Consider the following 26942-nt stretch of genomic DNA (forward strand, 5'->3'; position numbering starts at 1 on the left):
TACACACACACACACACATATATACACACACACGTACACACGCACACACATACATATATATACACATATACATACACACACACATATATACACACACACGTACACACGTACATATATATACACACGCACACACGTACATATATACACACACATGTACACACACACACACACACGCACGTACACATACACATATATATACATACATACACACACACGTACACACACACGCACACACACACGCATGCACACACATATATACATATATATACACACACGTACACACACACATATATACATATATATACACACACGTACACACACACATATATACATATATATACACACACGTACACACACATCTATATACATATATATACACACACGTAGACACACATCTATATACATATATATACACACACGTACACACACACATATATACATATATATACACACACGTACACACGTACATATATACACACACACACATACACGCACACACGTACGCACACACGTACATATATATACACACACATATACATACACGCACACACACGTACATATATATACACACGCACACACGTACATATATACACACACGCACACACGCATATACATATATACGCACGTACGCGTACACGTACACATATATACACATATATATACACGCGCACACGCACACGCGCACACACACATACATATATATGCACACACACGTACACACACACACGTACATATATATACACACACGCACACACACACGTACATATATATACACACACGTATATATATATACACACACACGTAACCACGCACACACGTACATATATATACACACACACACGTACACACGCACACACATACATATATACACACACGTACACACACACGTACATATATATACACACGCACACACGTACATATATATACACACACGTACACACGCACACACGTACATATATACACACACACGTACACACACACACGTACACACACACACACGTACACACACACGTACATATATATACACACGCACACACGTACATATATATACACACGCACACACGTACATATATACACACACACATGTACACACACATATACATACACGCACACACGTACATATATATACACACGCACACACGTACACACACACACACGCACACACGTACACACACACACACACGTACACATATATATACATATATACACACACACGTACACACACACGCACGCACACACACACGCACACACACACATATATACATATATATACACACACACGTACACACACACATATATACATATATATACACACACGTACACACACATATATATACATATATATACACACACGTACACACACACATATATACATATATATACACACACGTACACACACACATATATACATATATATACACACACGTACACACGTACATATATACACAGAAACATACATATATACACACACACACATATACATACACGCACACACGTACACGCACACACGTACACGCACACACACATATACATACACACACGCACACACATATACATACACACACATATATACACACGTACAAACACATACATACACACACGTACACACACGTACACACACACACGTACATATATACACACACACGTACACACACATACATACACACACGTACACACACACGTACACACACACACGTACATATATACACACACACGTACACACACACATACACACACGTACATATATACACACACACATATACATACACACACACGTACACACATACACACACACGTACACACATACACACACACATACACCCACACATACACCCACACACACATGTACACACACACATATATACACACGTAGACACACACACATATATACACACGTACACACACACGTACACATATATATACACACACGTACATATATATACACACGTACACGTACACATATATACACACACGTACATATATATACACACGTACACACGCACACACATACATATATATACACATATACATACACACACACATACACACACGTACACACACACATATATACACACACACGTACACACGCACACACATACATATATATACACGTAGACATACACACACACATACACAGCCGTACACACACACATATATATACACACACACGTACACATATATATACATATATACACACATAGGTGCACACCCACACGCGCACGCACACGCACGTATACACATATGTGCACACACACGTATACACATATGTGCACACACACGTACACGTATATACATATATACACACACGTATACATATATGTACACACATGTACACACACACACGTACACACACATACACATATATATATCTCTCTCTGAGAAAAGCTACCTTGTCACAAAGCCTCCATAAAGAATGGAGTTGATATTTGCATTTGGGTTTGGGGCTGACAAGATTGCTTTCACTCCATCCTGTGCTCTCCATTTTCATCAGCCCAAATGTGTCCTCCAGCCTTTTAACTGTGGCCTCAACAATCCTGAGCCAAGGCCCTCCAAAGAGGTCTCTGCCTTGTAAAGCTTCAGAGATGCCCCTGGCAGTGAGGTGTGGAAGACAGAGCCTCAGGGCAATGCCGGCTCCTAAACACTCTGTGGGAGACAGTTGTCAAACCCCCCCCTCCAGCAGAGCTGTCAAATCCTTTCTGCGTTTACCTGTAAACTCATTCATACCCATGTGCAAATTAACCTGCTAGACTGCCTCCCAACAAGCAGTTTCACACTTCATGTTTCCAGGAGGTGCTCAGACATCACCAAGAAAAGCAGCACACACATAAAAAAAATTAAAACGTACTGTCTGCACCGCTTGCATCCCATTTAAGAATGGCATTTCTTTGTCAGAGCTGTCACAAAACCCCAGGCAGTAAATGACAAGCCAACTCCAAAGCACTGCACCTAGTAAAAATTTAATATAATAAAACAAAATTGAAAACAGCAACATTATTTTAACCATTCACAATTTAAGTGGAAAAATTATAAGGCAGCCATTCATGGAATGATTTTTTGTACAAATGGTTGGAAAAAAGAGACGAAATTACAGTTCCATACATGAGAGTCAGGTAAACAGAAATGACCACGCAATGTTTTTCCAAGGCTGCTAAGAGACGTAATAAAAGGACAGTAAGAAAAAAAAATATTTCTTTTATTCTTTTGGTGAACAGGAATCTGAAATTCATCATGAAGAATCTGAAATACATCATAAACTTTCTCCCCATCCCACAACCACTCTTCCTCCTTCCACCCCCAAAAGAACACAAACACACTGCCCTCCTCTTCTTCCCAGGTCCCAGCACAGATCAGGATTGGAGCAGCAGCAGCATTTACCCCACAGTCTCTCTCTTATTCTGCACAGAACTGATACCACACAGACACATCTGCTACTGTCAAAAGCTCCTTGAAGACTCTGAACTAGTTCCTGAATAAGCACAGTAGTTTTCCTGGGTCTCTTGGATAACATGATCCTTTCAGACACAGAACCATTTCCAGGAGGACTGAAGTCAACAGTGAGTTTCTCTGTTTAACACCCAGACATCTGACACACCATATCTAACAAACATTCTTATCTTGGTGGGACAGCTCTGCCCTCCTCAAGTTAATGTCAGTGCAGCTTCCACAGCTAACATCAGGGGCTGAAAAAGAAATATTTCCCTTCTTTATATAAGGAACAATAAAAGAATTAAATAGTAGGGAAAGTACCTGAACACACCCGGATCAATGGAAATGGATTTAGTCCAATTCCTATTGCCAATTAACTGAAAACGCAGCTGATGAGAAGATTATAGATCTCCTAGAGGGGTTTACAGAAGGGGGATGTGCCTGGCACTTGGTTAATGACCTACTAGACCTGCTGCCACCTACCTCACAGGAGAACACAGAGGCAGAGATGGCTGTTACAGAGAGAGCAAGAGGAATTTGTTTGCACCAAGGTCCCCTGAGGAGTAGAAAATGATACCAGATGGCCCTGACTACACACAGTGCTTGGATTTACTGTGACAGATGGGGAAATAGGTTAAAAAAAAGGAGATATTATAAAATGGACCATTTTATTTAGCTCATTAAAATATTCTCCCTCAAGAAAATAACTTTATATTCTCCTCCTCACATAACCAAAAGATTTCTTAGTTACTGCAGTTTCAGCTACAGAATTGAAAATAATAGTTCAACACAGATATAACAGAGGCAGCCAAAAGAAAATGCTGTCACTGCTTCTAAATGGGTAGAGGGGAAAACAAAAACAAAACAATAAAAATAACAAACCAAACAACCAAAACACAGAAGTCTTCTATCACTTAACCAAGTGCCAAAATTAAAAGTACATGTTATCAGAATTTTGGTGCCGATTTTAAGCTGCCAATGTTTTTATTTGAAGCCCCTCACCTGCTGCTGTAACTTGGCATCTATAGTTCCTGCACCAATAAGCTAAGTATTACCATTTCTGGTGGCTGCCTCAGAAACTGCAAACATGATCTGAGGGACAGAAGAAAAGAAAGACAAGACCTCTCAGCAGAGGTTCTGTCAGCAGTGACAAGGCTGGTTGCCACCTCCTCATCAATGCACAACCATCCATATGAGAAGGTACGATCCACACGCTCCAACACTGAAATAAAATGGGCGAAATAGGACCTGACCTCGACGCCTCCCTAAACTGCTGCAGTTGTTACACTCACGAGGCTGCGGCAGAACACAGTCCAGACGCCAGCTGACCTGGGAAGGTGGGGTGGACAAGCAAATGACAGGTGACAATTTAAAGAAAAAACCCAACTGTTTTACAAAACATAACCAACCTGATGCTGCACTAAGCAATCTCCGGCTTCTGCTGCCGACCCTGCGAACTCTCGAGTTCTGGGTAACAATTCATTTATGTAGAAAGATTAAGCATGGTAAAGCAGTGAAATTATCAAAGAAAAAAGTAATTAGGGGGCAATCAGGAAGAACACTGGGAACTCTGGTGTAAACATTTCTGTGTATCATTCTCATCTGTCAGCAACCTGTAACACTGAATGTTATAAACAGGTAACTTAGTAGTTGCATATGTATGTTGTAAAAAAAAAAAAAAAGTGTAACCATGTGCAGGAGAGGACCTCGTCCATGCCACTAATTTTGCAGTGGCTTTTCAGAACAGAACTAACTTTTGAAGGTCTAATGTCAAAAATGCTTGTTTATGCCTGAAACACTAACTACATGTGAAAATACTGTCTTGTGGGAAAAGAGGATTTCTAATAATTTTGCACTGATTTGTTTTAATTTGCCTATTATACAGTAAAACACACGCATGAACAAATGCTCCCGGGGATCAGTACTAGGTTCAGTCTTGGGATACACCTGTATTGTTACAAAGCCAACAGACAAAGCAATCACCAGTCCAATAGCCAGGCCATACTCACTGGTAAACTAGTAGACAACAGGACAATGACAAAAATGTGAAGTTAAAAGCAATCGCCTGTGTAGTTTAAGTAACAAACGTCATGAAAGACAAAACACACTCATTCAAATAGAAACAAGAAGCACTTCAGTTAAGAAGAGATTTCAAGCCTTAAAAATCCAAACAAACAAACAAAAAAAAACCAACACAAAAGAAAGATATATTTGGCAATATCATATTTTAAAAGTGCAGACAGAGTATAGCTTAAAAAGGGTACGGCATTAAAAAATTTTCCCCTAAAGAAAGAATTTCACGTTCAGTCTGTGCACATCAAACATTCCTGACTTTTCAATGCACTACAGTTATTGGAGTATGTTTTGCATAAGAGAAATGGTGCCTGACAAGAAAAGGCTGTTCCTTGGAACGGGAGGGATCTTCCATCACTCTTCTGCAATGAGAGACATCAGCACTTGGCAGTGAGTCCTCCAGCAGATTCACCAAAACGAACACTTACCAGTAACAGGCGAATGCACAATTCCCAAAGGAAAAGCAAAATGTCTAACCAGTTTGGTTTTGTGTTTGTTGGGGGTTTTCTGTTTAGAACTGCTTTAGAAACACTTTGTACTCTATCTACAGCATTTATTTAAACAAACATCAGTTTTGTTAGCCTTAATAACTTTCAATTAATGAAAAAAGAACCAAAACCACACCACCAACAACTTCAGCAGTTCACTTCTGAAAATGAGCTAGTGAAGTTCTCTGGTGCAGCTGTCTCCATCAGATTTCTACTCCTCAGAGCCCAGAACTGCTCGTTTTTGAAGGACACTATGGATCTCTCTCTCAACAGTAGCAGTAGTATAATCACAGTACCCAATACTTAATTTCTGCTAAAATTTTTGGTGCCCATGTTTTACTGACTCGGCTGAAGACCAACTCCCAAGAAATACTGCCTTTTCAAAATGTATTAACGATTGCATACAAACAATCAAAACAATATTCTCCTTGCTTCTATCCTTTGTCTTAAATAACGGAAGACACTGCAAAACTCATTTGCGCTTTCTTAACCAGCTGATTTCCTACTGTAATCCTACGCTTTGTCTACCTCACCTCTTTCCTATCAGTGACACTTCTGTGACAAGAGCAGTGTTGTCCAGAATTCCAAGTGTAGACCGTTTTTCAATACAATTAGTGACAAACATTACAAGGACCAGTCGCACTGTCAGGACAACACAGAACTGATTGGGGGAGAGCCCCCTTCTTCATTAGTAAGACTTCAGCCTCTCACAAGGTAGCCATCCTTTGTCTTTGCTCTCAGCTATGAAAGTTGAATTGCTGGATGCTTTGGTGATCGCAATTCCATGACAAGTTGCTAAGTTCTTCCCCACTCACCTTTCTTAAACTCCAAATTCCATCTTCCCTGAGAATAGGGCCAGAAGTAACAATTAAAATAGCAAATGTCTTCAGAAAAGAAAGTTATACAGAATTTATGTCCGGCTGCCAAAGTACATGTTGCTACACTAAAAACTTTCCCAGTATTCCTCATTTTGCAATCAGTGTTCCCTCTGAACTCCATAAAGTGGATGGGATGGATGATGAGTAAGAGACAACGATAAAGGGAGCAGCTGACATTTACTGCTCATGTCAAATCAAGGAGGAGAACCGTGAAATTCGAGCGTTTAGTGATGGTGTCCAATGGACAAAACAAGAGGAATAAGGCACCCTATTACTAGGGCTGCCACCTCCAGACGACTGAGTCCTTTTCCTCCAGTTGATTCAGGTTTGTGGCTATGAGCAATTCCTCCTACTTCTGGGAGGACATGAACTGTGGCAACATAAAGAAATGTCCCAGCAGAAAACAGCATAGCAACTCCGGTGGCATTGACTTCTGAGAGGGCTTCTTTGCTGCTCTGAAATTGAGAAAAAAAAAGAAAAAGACAAAAAGAATAGAATAAGCAGAAACCCTTTAACCAATACTAAAAAAAATTCTGTAAGTGTCCAGACACATATGGATTTCTGTCAACTCTTGTTCTCTCACAATAATGATCGTTTAATGAGTTGGTTTGTGTTTTGCACTTTCCACGTAACAACTGGCATTCTGAAGTTGATGTAGGGGCAGAAAGACACATCTCATCCTAGTTAGTTCACTTCAGACTTCTAGGAACCCTTACAGAAGAAAAGTCACAGTCTGTGCAGAAGCATCTTGTTTGATGATATCACAGCAACTTCCAAATGGCAAAATAACAAAATGTGCTTTGCAACAAAATAAAATTCATATTGCAAAGCCACAAATTTCAGGAAGGACACTCAAGACTGACTTTTTTTTCCTTCTTCTAAACAAGTAGATGTTAGCTTTTAAATATCTGGTTGTCTGCTGGTCAGAGAAGATTTGCTGGATTTAAGTCCAAAATCATCACTCTTTCAATATTTCATTTATATGTACAAGTAAACATGGAAAACTTTTCCAGAATTTCCATGCAAACTTCATAAGGAAATGCATCTTCTGCATCAAAACTGTGCACCTCTTCACATTCATACTAGGATTAAGATCATATTATATTACACACCATTCAATGTAACGAAATGCAAACGCACTCATATCAGTTTCAAAATGCTTCCTGAACAATTTCCAACTCAAATGTGATGTTAGTCCTCTGGTATACTCTCAGATTAGTTTTCGAAAGAGCAGAGATACACCTTGTGCTCTGGAACTACACAACCACCATGACAGCCCTTCTGCCTTATCTATTCTCTGTTCTTTCTGAAGTGCAAAATGCAAAACCAGCTCTTTGTGAGTCTACATGTCACTCATGTGAGTCTACATCAAAAGAATGCTCAAACAGCATTCTTATATCTATTTACAAACCCCACCTTTTTTGCACTCTCCTGTACTGCAATATCAAATATAACTCCTTTCCAGAAAGTAAAGGGATTAGCCCAGGTGATTTACTTCATCTTTACTCTCATACTTTGAGTTTCATGAGATCATGCTAAATTTGCAAAACACCACCATAGTCTGTCACCAGCATGGCCCAAAGCAGTTAGAAACACAGGAGTGTCATAGGAAATGCTCTGAGAAGCAGAAACATTTAATTTGGACAGAGACGATACAATTATGCATAGTGGCCATTTGCAGTATAGACTCAAGACAAGACTACGCTTTAAGGAGTATGAGAAGCAAAAAAGGTTGTTCTCGCTGAGGACTCAACTTCTGACACAGTGTGAAATGGACTTTGAACACATAGGACTGATTCTGGGATGGTGGGGGAAACTAGTAAAGATTATTTTCTACCTGCATATTAATATCAGAATGCACTCAGCAACACTGAAAATTACTCAGTTATACAGTCATCAGATAAAAGCTGGTATATGAGTAAATTGTTAAGTTCTCAGTGGGGAGCAGCAGAAAAAAGACAGCAATGAACCTTCTAAATAAAGCCATACAAAACTCTATAGTGGAGTTGTATCACTGGTTCTGATGGAAAGCACGGGTTATTTTTTGTTTCACACATTCACATAGTTACCTTTTTATCCATTTGGTTTTGTTGCCTTTTTTGTTTGTTTGTTTTGGTTGGGATTTTTGTTTGTTTTGGTTTTGTTTTTATCTCCATTCTGCTAATTTTTTCAAGCAGTTTGGAATTATGTTTCATTAACCTCTTATGATATTCTTTGCCCCAAACTCCACCACTAAGCTACATTTTGGGCAGAACAAAACTGCAGACCTACCTTGCTCAGCCCTAAGTATGTCACCATGGACATAACAGGTGCTGCCAATGCAAAGACCAGCAAGTGTTTTCTAATTCGATTCCGTTCCAGCCCAGCATGCATCAGGAAGGAAACCAGGCCAAAGGCAGCTGGTGCCTGCAAAAAACAATATTCACTGGTAATACGATGCCTTCGAAAATCTCCTGAAATCCCAGATGAAGTTGAAATATGACATACTACACTGTAATGAACTGAATTGGAAGAAATTCAGGGAGAGTATGAGTATGTCACAGTTAACCCAAATCAACAGAATTCCGCAGACTGCCGTACCTTAATAACAGTACCTCATGGAAACCCATTTTCTGGCTATCAGAGTAAAAATATTTGCGTAGTCATTATAAATACTAAAATGTTTATTCTGACATGAGTCATTGGTATAATCCCTAAGTCTTCATTAACTTATATAATTTCTTTTTTCATCCGGATACTACTATGCATCATTAGATGGACAGTTTACTTATCTACAGCAGAAAAATTCTACAATTACCATGAAGGGGGAAAAAAAATCCCAAAGAAAGATAACTGTCAGCCTTCACATGAACAAAGACTTAAAAGTTCTTTTGATTAGTTCATCATTCAGTTTCCTTTCTGTTCCCACTGGGAAGCAAACAAATACTTCTCCCTCTGCTGGCATCCAGTCTCTTCTCCACTAGTCATAGCTGTTCCACTACTCAAGGAGTTTACTATATTTTCGCTTGCATAAAGACAATAGTAGTCCACCCTGACATTTTTAAGATAAGATATAAACTAAAATATATTGAGCATTTTCTCCTTTTTTTTTTTTTGTAAACCTAGAAGAAGGAAACCGTGAGTGAAGGAAAGAAGACAAGAGCATCAGTCAGTATCAGAAGACCAGAAAAATAAGAAAGACACCAAAGAAGAAATAAATTTATCTTTCAAACACCAAGTATTTCTTGATAGTCTTCATAGGAGAAATTTGTACAATTTCAGAAGTCAGTTAATTTGAACATTAAGAATAATAAAAAGCAAGTTTCATTTGTTAATAGCCATAAACTAAAAGTCACAGCAAGATGCAACATTGACACCTTTGAAGAGAGTTATGTAAACCACAATTTATTGTATGAACAGGGAAAAAAAAAAAAAAGACATGCTAGATCTGGATTTCCTAACATTTTGAACATGCAATTATGAAAGCAAGATTTTGGATTAATGTTTGTCTAGTTATGGTAATATATGCATGTGCTACTATATGTCAAATATGCATCTGCACACATTTAGCTAATGGATACCTTTACAAAAACATTAAGGAAAAAAGATCTTCCTATTATTTGCTTGTTACCATCAGAAAAACATTGAAAATATTTTCCTGCAGAAATGGCACAAGACTGATGTTGAAGTTACTACAATAGAGGTAACCAGAAGTTGTAATTTAGTACTTTGATATTAAGTGGTTTCAAAAGACTAACCCTTTATAACGAATATCCCTCCTATTTTATTAATATATCACAGAACCAAAATGCTGTTATAATCAGCATAAAACTGCTTCTCATCCCTGAATATACTAGTACATACTTCTGTGTTTCACTCCCTAGAACTTCTCTGAATACATCTCTTACAGCAGTAAGAGTCTTGCGGGTTTTTGTTTTTTCAAAAAAAAGTCCCACACGACCACACTAGCTTCAGAGTCAGTGTGAAGCTGCCACATTTCTTCACGAGCTTCTCACCCTTCTTCTCTCCCTGCTTTTAAGAGACTTTTCCCAACCATTGCAACAAGGTAGGCAGCCAAAATTCTCTCTCATGTGTACCCCATTCAGACTTAGCATCCATCATCTGCTGTTCTGTTGTACATCACACCATTGAAGCTATACTGCTAAACTGTTAATTTCAATTGTGTTACAGATTTCCAGTTTACATCACTAGGGAAACTTAACATCTTCAGTAATTTCTGTATGCTTTAAGAGTCTTTTAAAGAAAAATAAGATTTTTTGAACGATGACTTACCTTGTGCAACATAATCGCAACAAACACTATCAACTGGACACTAGTCTGAGAAGTAGAAGCTGCTGCACCCAATGCAACACCATCAGCTGAAACAGGAGTACAAAACCATGGATTATTCCTCCACATCAGTTTCAGCTTTCCCACCACCCCCCTTAATGGCTGAAAGCACAAAACATGTTGATTTGATAAGTCATGTTACTGAAAATGCCATTAACAATACCAGCCCAACACATGATTTGTTTCTTCAGCCACACCAGTTTCAGGATTTCAGACAACCCTCAACAGGAGCTGTCTCATATTTCCCCAAGACCATAAAAACCAAACTGAGAATCTACTCAGTACTGACACACTCTTGACAAATTGGAACCAGGTAACAAGTTTAGTTATTTTAGTCTTCTGTAGCAGAAGTGGCTTCCTTGTCTAAATTTAAAAAATCTGCTTTAGCTTCTAAGCATTAAAAGTTTTAATTATTATCCTGCTGTCCTGGTTTTGTTAAAAAACAAGTTTCTCTTTTAGTGAATTTGCCTGTCAGCTAAAGCCTTCATATTAGTTGCATTTTCCTGGAGAACCAGATACATGTTTTGGTAAACCTAGCAATGGAATGCAAACTTATTGATAAGCACGGATGGACATCTTGCAAGAGGGGCAACGAGAAACCGGTGACCAACTGTGTATAACATTCCATTCACGTGAATACTTCATATAAAAGTGGGAGATCACGAGGATCTCGTCCCTTTTGCCCTTTTTCCTTTTCCCTTCTGCTTATGGCCGACATTAGGAGAGGACCTTGCTAGCTGTCCCTTCAAACTGAGGCCTAGTGAGAGACTGAATCCAGCTCCAGGTTGGCTACAGAGTCTAATCCAGGACTTTGGGTGCTGGTTCTGCAGTTGCTGAGACTTTCAAGATTCGTTTTGTATATTTTGTATTATTTTCTCTATTCTTATTAGTAGCATTAGTAAAACATCTTTAATTTTTCCAACTCTCTTCTCTCTGTCCTTCTTTCCCTCCTGATCGCCTGTCCTGAGTGGGATGGGGGAAGAGGGAGGGGCAAAAGGGGGAAGTGGGAGGGAAGAGGAGGTTAACAGCACATCTGCCAGGGTTTTATTGTCACTCCACAATCTTAACCCTCAACACCTGCAAATGAATTTTCAAATATAATTTTATCATTTAATATTAATATATGGTATATATGAAATAGTAAATGGATATTATATTAATCCTAATGTACAGACACTTTGTTTAATGAAGGAATATCTTTCCATTCAACATCTCATGACTTATCTAGACAAAAACTTTGACCAAGCATCATATTTATATCGCACTTATACAGCGAAGAATTACAACAAGAACATGGATTGACTGCAACACATGCATAACTTTTTCAGTCCTTGCAGGCCAGCTCAAATGTGCTTCAGTCAAATCTTTGTGCCCCACCCTATAACATCCTTTTTTCCACAAGATATATGTTTTTAAAACTTTATATTTTTAAGGTCAACCTGACAAGGAAACCCAAAGGTGTTTCATACTACTTATGAAACATGTTAGCATGTACTAAAATTTAGTAGCTAAAGCAGCCAGCAAAGGAATTGAAGAGGCAGAGAGTGAGCATCAGGCAACTTTTCAGATGGGAAAAATAAAAGAGTGAAAATCCTGTACCCAAATAAAATTCCACAGAACATTCTGAACACTGTAGTAAGTTTTCCCACTAGGTTTTGGGGAAGATCCCTAGTTCTCCCAATCCTGCCTTTTTTTGTTGTTGTTTTGTTTTGGGGGTTTCGTTTTGGTTTTGTTTTGTTGTTTTTGTTTTGTTTTAATAAAAAGCCACCTTCAAGAACAAAACCCAAGTGTTTCTATCACATCTAAAGACGAGTAACACAGCAGCCGAAGTCCTTGTCACGTGCTAACAACAGGTCCCACATTACCTGCAGCATGGACTACCAGTCCAAGTGTTGTGGTGATTTTGGAGTTGCCTGATCTTGCAGCTTCTGGATCTGAAACAGTCATGAGGCAATTTAGGATAAAGAGAACAAATACATAAAATATGCTGGAAGAAAATTTTTAAGTATCACTGCACATGTCTCTACCAGCTGCTTAGGCAGTTATCTTCAAAAACTATCAGGTTTCGTATTTCTGCATTAGATTTACTTTAAAGTAGTCTGACACCCAACACCTTCAAATCACCCGAAGTTCTGCCACCCTACAAGTGGCAGAATCACAGACAATTCTTTGCAATTTACAGGAACATTGGTACAGGCAGCAGCAGTTTTTTCTCTCAACCTCCTGAAACCAAATGTTAAACTTCTATGCTACCAAGGGGAATGAAAAGATAGTTTTGCATCCCCAGAATTCAGAGCTACTCTGAAAGTCAAGATTATTTTTCCCCACATAGCCCAATGTTGGCATTCTCCTTGAGGTGACAGTCTGAGGCAGTCTCTATTGCACCAATTCTCTGGCAACACCCAGTAAGCAATAAATTCTACTCATCATGGCAGCAGTAGCAAACATTATGCACTACAGAAGAGAAATGCAGACAGTGCTGCCTGAGATCCAGTGTTTCGACTCCAATTGTTTGACAGCCCCTCTGAGGACTTTTGCAGGTTTGCTCACTATACAGCTCAACAGGGCAACAACCACCACCATGCAACCAGCAGCAAAACTGTTACTCAGAATTACTGCAAAGGACAGGTAGATACGTCCTCCACAAGCAGACAAACATGTTATTACTCAACTGTTTAATTCCAAACAGCTGAACAGCTGTTTAGTTATACGTGTGGTCAGTAAGCTGACTGTAAGCACACTTACCCAGGGCCACCAATACAGAAAGTCCAGCCCTGTTCCTCTCCTCCTGCCTGTCCCCCTGCCCTCCAGTCCCTCTCTTCATGCTCAGGCACCCACATAGTTGCCCAGTGAACCAGGTCAGCAAAGTGACCTGGTTAAAAACTGATGTATTCTCTTTGGTCAGATTGATCTCCTGAATCAAGGGGAACCTATTTGAGCAATTGCATAAGCTGCATTTGGATGACTCTGATAGTATACTTGTGTCAAATAGGAGAAATTCACAAATAATATTTCCTTTAAATTGGTTTTGAATTGACCAGAACTAAAATTGTTCAAAGAGAGTTCACATTTAATTTCATATCACCATTCTGGTCTACAGAATTTTGCTAGTTTAGACAAAAGTAAAATCTAGCCATTTAGGAGATAACAAAACTACCAGATATTTGTTCAAAGAATAAAAATGTTTTTCTTCAGTAGCTTTAAAGAACGTTACAAAAAACACTACTACATTTCCTGTGACAGAGGTACAAACTAGATAAAACTTTATTTAATATTCTATTTTATAGTGTGTATCTGTAATACAGATCATAACCAATTTTCTCCTGGCATTTGCTCTGATGAGAAACACATGAAAGGGTCATAACCTGTACAAAACAAAGATTTTCCTGAATGTTGTTCACCTGCATCCCCTTGTCATCCTCACTGCCCCTGTTTCCTTTGAAAAGCTCCATTTCTTCTTCAGGAACACAAAGGTGACACAGCCTGTGCACCAGCCTCCCATCTGTCCCCCCACACAAGCATCTAAACAGCCAGATCCACTCAGAACACATCACCATTGTGTGTGTGTTCTACTCTTTTTTCAAGATCAATTCCTTAACTTTTGAGGGCCTGACACAAGCAGGAAACAAAGCCACTGTAGGCACTTTGAGAGTCTTGCAATAAAGTTGAGAAGTTTTTGGACTAAGCAGGAAGTATTTGAAGAAAGTGAGGCTCGAGGCCAGCGTGGGGATCCAACTGTGCACTTACAGTAAAGGACCAGAGCTCACATCTAGTCATTTCTGCAGCCCTAGTTAAGAGAACTTTATGTTCTTTGCAAATTTTACCTACATGTATGACAATTAAGTAGGAAAAGTAAACAAAGATAAGACTAACCTGAAGTTTTTTGGAAAGCCAAAGAAATCCCCTATGGGTGATACTGTAAAACAGACAATAACTCAAGTGTCAAGTCACCCTCCCCCCCCACACCATACATGCTTGTACAGTGATTTCATGTTAGAGAAGCAAGCTCTTAAATTATGCTGAATTCCAGGACAAATTTCCAGCAAGAACGTTCCACACAGACCTTGCTTACGTTTGTAAAGCGCCTACTGAAACTCTGCACGACTCGTAAAATTAAGTCTCAGTAGCCTTCAAAAAAATTCCAATGTGTTAATTAGAACAAATTAGCAAGTCTAATTTAAGTGAATACTTACCATCTGTAGAGTGCACATGAGAGCTGCCAATCTGATCCACCAACAGCATGAAGACAAAGCCAAGGACAAGGGATACGCCGATGTAGGCGTGCAACCTGGAATGGTCATGGCCATACTCATGGACAGCTGGGATTTCCACTGCCTTCTCAGACTCAATCACACGCTGCATCTCGCTCGCCGGGTGATGCTTCCCTGTGGCAGGCAAGCAAACGGATTAGGAGACAGGGGACTGAAGATGGCATGGTCACTTTTATCCTCCTTTGCTGAAGGTATTCCTCACATTTTCTTGGACAATACACGTCTAAGGTCAGTCTTAGACCATTTACTTCGGGAAGCATGCATTTGTCTGGTTGGCCTCTCCCCATACATCTTCAGCATGGAAAAGTAAAGAAAGCATTAATACTTGATAAGCCAGGCTACTTCGTTTAAATGCTGCATTTGAAATACAAATCAATTGATTAAAATTGCTGAATAATTCCTTTTTTAATTTAAGTTGCCAGGTGTGTCAGTATTCAAAGATACTGTAAAGCAGTTAAGTCCTAATCGTCATTTAAATGCAAAAACACAGAATGAGATCAAATAGGTTCAATTTACTAAGAGATCTAATTTAATCTCTAAGAAGATGAAGTTTGTATCTCAGAGCATCAGTAGCTACTTAAACAAAATAGAATTTATATATTTTTCATTGATAAAGACTAGAACAACAGTCAAGTCAGCACCATCCTAAAATCCCAAAGTCCAAGCCCAGTGGTTGAATGTTGTGTGGCTGTTCCATTTCCTTACACAAGCTTTAATTCCATAACTACCACAAAACTTTTACTTTGTCTCACTGAGCTACCCTGAAATCAGGTGAGCTTGGAATGACTCTAAAACTGCAAGAAGAAGGAAGACAGCTAGATGGATTTTTAGTTAAGTTTCCATAGTATAAAATGCTTTATTTGGTGCACACTTCATAATTTAAAAACATTTTCAAATATTTCATAGGTTAGTAAGTAATAAGTGTGTCTACCCACAATGAGTTTTAGAAACCAAAGATGTAAAAACTTTACCAACTTTTACAGGTTGCCTTTTATCTCTATCACAAGCAAATACACACCATGCACAAAATTCCCACCCATTTCAACAGAAATTACAGTCTTGCTTTGAATTTACAAAGGCTTGAAGAGAAAGAAGGCTTTTCCAGCACGTGTATTTAACATTTCCAGTACTCTTCAGGCTAGTAGCTCCCTAAATTGATCCATGAGATCCTCTAACCTTGCTCATGACCACAGGAAATTACTGCTTCTGCAATCCCATCTGACAGAGAGAACAAACGGTGTCCAAAAGTACATAACTTTTTCACCAAAGACTGGCAAGAGTTGCCTTAGTACATTTATGTGGAAGAGATTTAATAGAGCTGGTTTTTAGCAAAATTCTAGGTATTGTTTCCGGCTGATATTAGTGAAGACTCACCTCTAAGCCTTCTTCTGCCAACAGCATACAGAAATACAGTTAGAAATGTACAAGCAAAGATCAGGAATAGGGAATTTTCAATTAAGTTCCCAGCTACCATGTAGAGCACAGTAAACATCTGATCTCTTGGTTTCAGACTCTCTGCTCACCTGAATAAGATATCTATTTTTTTTATATATTTCCCCTTATGGCCTCTGGCAGAGACAAGACATCAGGCTAGAAAGCCCTTTGGGTGATGCAAAAGAGGCATTGAATGCTCCTTGGCGTATTTGTTATAATAAACAGTTGTACCTGCACAGCAGGTAAGGTGCTTTACACACAGTATTACTCGCATGTTTCCAATGGGAGAACAGACACAGTAAATCTACTTCCACATCTCCTACCTCAAGCCAAGTCAGATGTCTGAGTTGCATGCTATACTCCAAGGCCCTGAACTACCTACCATTCAGTATATGGTCAATGCTTACAACCACATTTGGCAGCTTCAATTAACATTAGTAAATCCCTTTAATGTTCTACTAAGAAAATGCTGCTTCTTCTATGTTTCTGTGCTAGACCCAATGATGGTATCACAATCTCTAATTGTAATTATTTTCATAAAATCTCATATCTCTCGGCTTAAAGAACATAGTTACTTGTACAAACAACCTTCCTGATGGAACATGGGAAACTCAAGAGAAATTTGTTTTTTGAATAATAAAAACCAGAACCCATTTGCAAAGCCCCAGTGCCCTACAGAAAATATCACAGTCCAATATAAAGCAGCAAGTGACACATTAATTTCCACTTCCTCACAAAGCAACAGTTAACACTACAATATAACCTAAGAACATAAAGAGGACGCTGTTATATTCAAATGCTTGATGAGGAACTGTATTTTCTCTTAAGATCTGATTTGATTTTAAGATCTGCACCTGGGGAGGAATAACTCCAGATACCAGTACACTGGGGCCAACAATCAGAAAAGCAGCTTTGCAGAAAAGGACCTCATGGTCCTTGTGGACACAAAGTTTACCATGATCTTAAAGGTCTTTTCCAACCAAAATGATTCTATGATTCTAGGAGCCAGCAGTGTGCTCTCTGGCAAAACAAAAACAAAACAAAACAAAATGATGCAAGCCCTGTGCTGTGCTCAGAAGAGCACTGCCAGCAGGTCAAGGGCACTGTACACAACACTGGTGAGGACACACCTGGAGCAGTGGGTCCAGTTCTAGACTCCGCATTACAAAAGACACATGGACATACTGGAGGGGCACAGAGATCACTGTGGGACTGGAGTATCTCTCCTATAAGGAAAGGCTGAAAGCTGGGACTGTTCAGCCTGGAGAAGAGAAGGCTCAGAGGAATCTTAAAAATGTATATAAATACCCGATGGGAGAGTGTAAAAACAATAGAGCCCTGTGTATTAATCACTTGTTCCTATCGATCCCTTTTAATTCTTCCTGAAGTTTGGAATGACTTACTTGACCTTATCCATCAGATGAACTCTCTCTTTTCTGAAAAAGACTTCTTCCAAAGTGACTTGAAAACAATAACATTTGCAACCCCCTCCTGGTTTCATGTTGTACTTCTTGCTATTTCACAGGACAGCAATGCTTTGATGACAATATTGCATAGAAACAACATTGATTAGGCAAGAAGTTTCCACCAGAAATTAAAAAAAAAAAAAAAATCTTTACTAGAAATAATGTTACCAATTTATTTTTTAATCACATTTAATGGCAAGAGAACTAAGAGGACCAGTGTATACCACATAAAAGAAACCAGGGTATTTACTAGGCTATTTCATAGGTCTAACAGCAAGCAATGTTTTCTTAGTATGAGAACGAACTACACTTTTGGAGGAGCCATTTAGCATTGGAAAGCTTTTTGTTTTTGGAACAGCTGATCTGTTCTGCTTGAATCAAGATAAGGATATTAGAGTCTAAATTGATTATAATAATTACAATTCAGCACAGAATATCGCTCCTGTTTCAACCTTGCATTTTTGAAGTTCATTCTAAATTTTTTTTTTTTAAATGAGTAACAGCGCAACAACTTTCATGCACCTAACTTAAAAAAAGAATGGCAACACACAAAACGGAGCATATAATACACTAGGGCTTTCCCAAGATCTGCAGCTTACGTGACTAGAGTAAAACTTCCATCATTTTGGGGAGGTCTTTTGGTTGGCAACTACTCTTCAGAAGTTTTAGACATTAACAGCAAAAGCTTGACTTTCGCACATCATCTCTTGCTGGAGTATTCACACACCTTTGTGGATTAGACACAACTGTGCAGCCATCCCACTGTGCAAAATACTGGCACAACACCATCACTACAGACAAAGCACATCAGAATAGATTTAGTGGCCCTTGATAGATTTCACAAGCATATCTTTGCTGAACAAGATCGACTAATTAAATAATTTTAGACCACACAAAATTGCTGCCACCTACATTAAAAATTTAAATCTTCAGATCACTTCAAGCCATAAAACATAGTGGGTAACCGAGGGCAATCTTTCTGACAGTGGTTACGCAGTTTCACCAGTTAAAACAAAGGACTGAAGTCACCAAAGGAAATTTTATTTGCTGATAATACTCAAATCAAGGTTTCACTACACACACATAGGTTTATGATCAAATAATGATCTATATCCTGATACAATATTTGCTCTCAGCCTATAAGGTCAAAAATTAGAAGTTATTTATTCTGTGGCCTGTGAGAAAATACAGAAGTAATAGTAAGTTATTTTGTATCAATGACAAACACTTGTTTTGATAACCACCAACCAGGCTCTGAGTTAAACTGGACAAATGCAGTTTGTCCAGCTCTCTCTCCTTCACTCCCCCGCCTCCCCCCCAGTTTTATGAATACACTTCAACGTTCCATCAGGTACATTTCTAGGTTTAGTTACATATATGGATGAAGTTATAGAGAAAGTTTACTGAAAGCTGTTGAGTTCTCAGAATCTTAAGCTTAACTTTGAATATCCTATTAGAAATATTTTTTTGTATTTAATCTATAATAGCCATGAATTTTGCCCCTCTGCAATAAAAAAAAAATCTTTACAGATAGAGTAGCTTTAGTCACAATGCTCTGAGTTAGGAATCGAGTGTGAATTCATTCACACAACAAATTATTTTTTCTTACGTATATACTTCTGATATTACTACTGCAGTAATGGGAAGTGCCTTTTTTATCCACATACTAAACTACGTTATACAGCATATGGCTCTAAACAGTAGGCTGTAGATTTCATACATGAAGAGTATGCCCCACTTAGTGGAAAAAAAAAGAAAACACAAAACAAACAAAAACCAAACAAAAAACCCACAAAGTTTCACAGCAATTGTATTTACTGCTAGCCATATCATTACAAGAAAAAAATTAGTCTACTTAGAATTAAAATTGAATGGAGAGCAAACCCACAACTACAGCTCATTAGAGACACCCTGCATTAGAGTGCACTAATTACAGTACAGTATAAAAGCATAATCAGAGTTTCTTTCACTTTTGATAAAGATGATTTTATATATTATCTTCTGTTTACTTTAAATCTAAGCTCCACAACATAAATTTAGTGGAAACTGAAACAGTACAAATTAAAGCATATTACTAAAAAGAAATATAAACCAGTATAGAAACAAGAAAAAAAAAATGGTAGCACAAGAAAAGCAGAGTATTACAATTACCTCTCAATCTCAGATTAGCAACAATGGTAGACACTTGCAAAGTTCTCTACAGCTTCAACTTTATAGTCCTCTCTCCTGTGACCGATAAGTTGTTGCTGTTTACCTTCAGACAAATTTCTGATTCTGACAATACTGGAAAAATCTCATATATGCAATGGTAATGTAACAGCACAAGACTCTAAGCTAAAGCAAGAATTAAAGTGCACTCCAAACAGAGGAAATGAGCCCTGAGTATTTAAAATAACATCATAACCTCAAATTGATTTTTACTAAGACTTTTGGGTATAAGATATGCCCCATACTCATGTCCCTACAAGACACATAATCAGCGTTAGCTTTGAGCTATTCATTAGGGGCTATGAGGTTTTGAAGACAGGTGACACCAGACTAGAACTGTGGATGCTTGAACTTGGAAACACGCACAGGTATCTATGTGTAACGGACACCACCACCCAAGAAAGAAATGCCTCCTACTCTGAGAATTAGCCCCATAAAACCATAATTTTCAGCCAACTATATTAGGGTAACTTAATTCCAAGATGTTCTTCAGCTTCAAATTAGGAAATTATTCTGATGCAAGTACATATAGATCTATAAAACACTTCCTGCAATTGCCTTAATGAGAACTAATCTGAACTACAAAAAGCAACAGCAAGTAGCCCACAATTTCATTGTCTGTCAAAGGCATCCTTACACCGCCTTTGAAGTTGCAGTGAAAGCTAAGTTTTAACTCTCCCCAGAATAAGGAATGCTACACATGACCTGACATAAAAGGCTGTGGTTCCGTGAACAGTACCTGGACCCACCAATGACTGGATCACTCAGCAAGAGTCATATGATCCACAGCCTGACCACATTTCTCTGTCAAATCACCATAAACATACAACATCATGCCTATGGTAGTTTTGTGACCCTATGCCAGCTTTGTGTTATGCTGCTGTGAAACTCTCCCCCCAGTTCTCACGTTAAAAGCCCTAGAAACAAGCCTCAGTAGATCATAACACCATGACCTAAGTTATCTTGAACAAGGCCATCTACAGACACAGGTTTGGTTCTTACCCTCCAAAATGTCTTCATAAAGTGCATGTACTCCTTCTGGCACAATGACAGCCAAGGCAGTTCCACACAGCAGCCCAGCGCCCAGAACAGTCACCAACTTTAGTCTCTCCTGCAACAAAGCACAAAGCGAGGATCATCCTTAGGAATGAAAATACTTTCTTCACTCTCCCTCATTAACACAGGAAGAAGGGAGAATGATCTGTAAAACCTCTTGCTGGTTTTTATTTAAGGGCCCCAGTTGCATAATCCAGTATTTCTAATGATTAACTTTCTGAAAAGTGAACATATCCAGTGTCTGATGCAATCAATTGAAGGAGGAAATGAAAGTTAAAAATGACCCATTCGACTTTTAACATCAGACAAATAAATGAAATATAACATACTTGAAAATAGCAGCAACTGTTATATTTGGCACTAATGATTACTGGGGTCTAATTCACCCTCTAGGCCCTCAAACCATGAGGCCTGCAGAGACAAAGAAAGTTTAAAAGAGCCTGAGTTTAAAAGTATGTTTGCAACTCTATGCTTTATCCTCATTCTGAGTTTCTTTTCAAATACATTCTTCCTACTAGGAACCATACTTAAAAATGAAAGTTCCCAAAAATCTCTTCTAGGTATGGCACAGCACAAGGTAAACTGCCTGTTCCCCAAAAAAGTCAATCAAAATAATAAAATACAAGCAAGAAAACTAAATTACCAAAGCAAATACAGAAAGACAAGAGAACCAATAATGCAAATGCACCTACAGCCAGAAATACATTAGTCAAGTAGTATAAGTATAAACTGTTCAGGCAGCTATAATGTAGAAGAGAGCTAGGAAAAGTTCTAAAACTACAGAAACTGAACATTTTAGAGAGAGAAAAAAGCAACAGGAGCTCTACTTTCACCTGTAGTTTAGAGAGACAGAAAAAATTAAGTTTTTATAAGGCTGTTACATGATAGATGAACTATTAATATATTTCAGTCTCTAAACCAAACAGTCACTGTTTTACAGAAGCTTGTCCTTAAAACTGCTGTACTTTAATGGCCTTCTGTTTAATAGGGTATCATTGAAGAACAGACCTTCTTTAAAAACATAAAACTGTGGATAAAAAAAAAAAAGTAATACAAGAGGAAGATATTTTAAATGTACTTGAAAGATCTGACGATGTGTTCCATGTATTCAAAAGAAAAAAAAAAAAAACACACACCCCTAAGGTGCCAGATAAGTTTTAGAACTAGTTATCACAGCACTTGCAGACTGTCAAGTGGCTAAAAAATATGGTAGAAGGGACTAAATTCCCAAAATAAGTCCAAAAGCAGAGTTATAAAAAATAATTTTAAAAGGCTTACTCACATGAAAGTTTGAACTGCATCTGTCAGACTAATAATGGTGCTAATACACATTTCATGTAATTATTTTTTTTTTCTCTTTTTAATCCAAATGGGAGATGCATAAATGCAGACCAGTGCTTATTGGTTTTACAACCATTTCTAAGCCTTCCAGTAGCATTTTAAAATGAGTGAAAGACTGTAAATGCATTTAGGGCAATATAAAATGGTATTCCACTCTCCAGGTAGGTACAGACAACAATAATCCTCTTTCCCTCTGCAAAGACAGGTTCTAAAATAGATTTGCAATTAAACTCTAACAATAATACATCAACTTAATGTTTTTATAGTAAAGAAAAATAGTTTAGTCCATATTCCAGGAAGAATTTCTACAACAAGATTAAAAACCACACACAAAGAGCTTATAAGTACTTGCTATTATTAGGAAGGGTTCTCATTCTAGTTATATTCTCATTTTGGGCAAAAGCTTAGAGAGATCACCCCTCCCAAACTGAATTAAATTCTGTTTTACCAATATGAGAACAGTTTACTATTACTTTTGCTCCCATGACTACAATACTGACAGGCTGAAGTGAAAGCAATGTACTGAAAATCCAGTTACATAAACATTTAACCGAGTCTAACATATATCAACTTGCAGAGGTTGTTTCTCATCATTTCTGTAAAACCCCTATCATATCACACGTAGAAACCATGGGAGTTCAGATCTTCATCACAATGGTGTAGCATGCATTTTGTGGCAGAATCATCATCATCTTCTGTGCACAACCTGGGTGCTACCAAAATATCAGCGTTAACTACTGAGGACCTGGAGACAGAGGTCAGCGTTTGACTAACGGGATGAGCAAGCTGTTCCACTGTTCAGTGTTTGGTTTAAATCTGCATGGCACTGAAAGTCTTACTTGGACCTATCAAAAGCTCACACCTACTTTCAGCAGCAAGCCGTCTCATCCCAGTCAACACTGCCCACCTCTGTTACACCAGCAAAAGACTCAAACTGCTAGAACTCTGGGATTTTTTAAATGTTTTTTTTTTTTCTGCATTTAGGCTACAACTGAAGAGATAGTATCAAGAGCTGGTACAGTGTTGTTTCCAGTCCAACAGAATACTGTCAATTAGGATTAAGTTGAAAGGGTACATCCACACATAGAAATAAAGTGAAGTCCTGTCCAGTCTGTAACTTTTTACCACCAATGTTTAGTCACACCTGGCTTCGCTGAAATTTTATACTTTCAAGAATGTCCAAATCTAATTAAAAGAAGAGAAACCAGCATGAAATCAGAACACAACCAATATGTTCCATGACAAAAAAACTCATCTGAGAAAAACGTATTAATGCTAATGAATAATTTTATTGTTCTCCAGCATCTGGCATTCATTTTTGTTTTCTAACCATTATAGATGGCTAGTGGAAGGAGACCTTTTTCCTCACTAAGGCCTTCCATGAAACATTTTTGCAAACCATAGCGTGCACAGTTCAGTCATTTCAGTTTGACATGTCCATGTTGCACAGGCCCAGGCAATCACTTTTAACAAAACAATTCTAACTTCTAATTAGACACTTCCAGGATCAGTTAGCATTTGCAGATAATCTGCAGAGAGATTCTGCTCCCCTTCAAAACCAGCACAGCACAAGTATCCTTAAAATATCCTGTTTAACACAAGAGTAAAACTGAATCAAGAATTTTCGACAGCTTAAGATACCACAATAAACTTGATTGCACATTTATGTACCATTGGTAAAATACTGCACACACAAAAGGCTAATAGATACGTGACTACTGCTTAAGCAGAGTGCTACACTTTTGGATCCACAACAGATCTGTATTCCTGCAGCTGTTGCGAGCCCCCTGATCCAACTACATAAATAAGCCACATAAATACAGAACAAGAACTCTACCTTCAAATAACACTGAATATAATGTCAGAGACAACACGTAACTATCACACACATACATGAGGGAATGCAGAATTAAGTGACAATATCAGCAGGCTAGGCAGCATTCTCAGCAAATGTGCAAGAACATCCTTTGTAGTCTTCAGGGCAAAAGTGAGTTTTGAAGAGTGAGACAGTGGAAGCAACAGCTCTGAAGTCATATAAGAGAAGGACCATCCAAGCATTAGACAAAGTACTGGCAAAACAGAACTATGCTCATCTTCATGTAAAGACTTCAGAATATTGTAATAGTGTTGCAATCAATTTAGCTGAATTGTACTCTTAGCAAAAGGAACACACTTCCTTCCACGCTGTCTAGAGACTGCTGCTCTCAAACCCTCCTAGTAATGAAGGGACCAAAGGACAGGGGCAACCAGCTCTGACTTGATGCAAGAACAAGTCACATCTCTCTTCCAGAACTCCACTTTCCAAAAGCAGCACTTCTCCCAGCAAAAACAGGAAACCTCTCCTAAGACAGCTCTTACTAGCTCAGAGAAACTAAACTCTCACTACACCACATCTGTATACAATTATCACTTAGAAAGATGAAAACCCCTCACTTATCAGAGGATATTAGGAGACTGTCAGAGCCTGTAACAGTCATAATCCCCTCAAGAATCATCTCTTAGAAGTAGCCACATACATTCACTTTTGAACTCCTGTACCACTTAGAAACTCATTCAATCCATAAAAGTCTCCCCTTCCTTTAAAAATACCTTACATATCCAAGATATTTTTCCAAAAGGGTGCCTTGTATTCCACAGGACAGAAGCACAACTTGAAGTTGTGTTGTCATCAACGAGGTAGAGTTTAGTTTTTCAGCAGCATGTGTTGTGAACAAAATTGTGAACGAAAACTAAGTTTTCTGAGAACGTTCTCCAATTTGTTTTTAGAAACACTAACTTGAGGCATAACAGAAGTTAACCTTTGACATCAGAAGTTTCTGACACAAGCATCTATGAATAACTATGTCCAGCTGCTACAATGTCCTTCCACTACATGCTGCTACTTTGCTTCATCTGTAGCCAAGATGCTTCAATCAAATTTGGCCCGCTTAAATGGCTTTTATACACATTGTCAAATACGCATAACTTTACAATGCACTTTCGAATGAAAGTTCCTTAAAAACCTTAAAAAGTTACAACACCACCCCTAACAGCACTGCCACACTTGGAAGGGGACAGCACTAACCCCTCCTGGTTGATCTCTCCATTCAGTTTCTGCTGTTCCCCCTTGGCAACCAACGAGCAGTCTGGTAATTTGGGAAAGCTGTCTTACCTCGGAAAAATTAACTGCCAAGGGGATAATTCCTGCCACATAGCAGGCGACCAGCATGGCCAGCGACAGCAGGCAGATGGAGCGGAAGTCATCCATTTCGCTGCTTTCCCTTCGGTCCCTTAAAGTGAAATTCAACAGCAACTTTTCCACCTCGCCCCGCACGCCTTAGCCCGTGCAGACACCGAGTTCCCAGGAGAGGCTGTCAGCCATGGCTGTCTTGCCCGGCGGCTCCGGCCGGCTCGGCCCCCAGCGGCGGCGCCTCCGGGCGTGGCGTGCGGCAGCGGCGCTCCCGTCGGGGCCGCCCAGCACCGCTTCAAGGGCGGGCAGGGAGCCGCGGCGCGGTGACACCTGCGCGGCTGAAGGGAAGGAGGGAGCGGCCCGTTCCCGGGCAGGCCCAGCCCTCACCTGAGGCAGCGGGACCTTCCCCTACGCGCCGCTACCCGCAGGGAGAGGCGGACGGGGAACGGCGGGCGCCGATGCGGCTCCTCGCGGAGGGGCGGCCTGATGGGGCCGCGTCCGTGGGGGGAAGGCGCGGGGAACCTGCGGGACCGGCGCGCACCGCAGCGCCCTCACCCACCGCCGCTGCCTCGCAGGCCAAGTGGCAGCTCCAGACCCAGCGCTTCCCCTTCCGGGGCACGTCCCACCCTCGCCCACGTTGACCCACGGCGTTCCCGACTTCAAGATGGCGGGCGACGCCCCAGCCGCCCAACGCGTCGCGCGAGCGGTGGCAGAAAGTGCCGGCTCCCTCATCAAAGATGGCCGCGCGTCCGCCCCTTCCAGCCTGGCACCCTCGGCCACTCCCGGCATCCTCTGCGTCCCGC

At 39.4% G+C, this 26942-nt stretch overlaps 1 protein-coding gene across 1 annotated transcript; it reads right to left on the reverse strand.

The window, feature by feature from the left end:
• Positions 1 to 2941: 2941 nt before the first annotated feature.
• On the reverse strand, positions 2942 to 26847 carry SLC39A9 (solute carrier family 39 member 9). Its single transcript, XM_065839125.2, has 8 exons — positions 26527 to 26847; positions 26122 to 26239; positions 21576 to 21684; positions 15388 to 15579; positions 13060 to 13128; positions 11138 to 11223; positions 9137 to 9271; positions 2942 to 7320 (listed from the first exon to the last, which is right to left on the reverse strand). The coding sequence occupies exons 2-8, from the start codon at positions 26215 to 26217 to the stop codon at positions 7090 to 7092; spliced, it is 918 nt and encodes a 305-aa protein (XP_065695197.1). The 5' UTR covers positions 26218 to 26239; positions 26527 to 26847; the 3' UTR covers positions 2942 to 7089.
• Between the last annotated feature and the right edge of the window lie 95 nt (positions 26848 to 26942).

The sequence above is a fragment of the Patagioenas fasciata genome, chromosome 5 (assembly GCF_037038585.1).
Source record: "Patagioenas fasciata isolate bPatFas1 chromosome 5, bPatFas1.hap1, whole genome shotgun sequence".
Classification (NCBI taxonomy): domain Eukaryota; kingdom Metazoa; phylum Chordata; class Aves; order Columbiformes; family Columbidae; genus Patagioenas; species Patagioenas fasciata.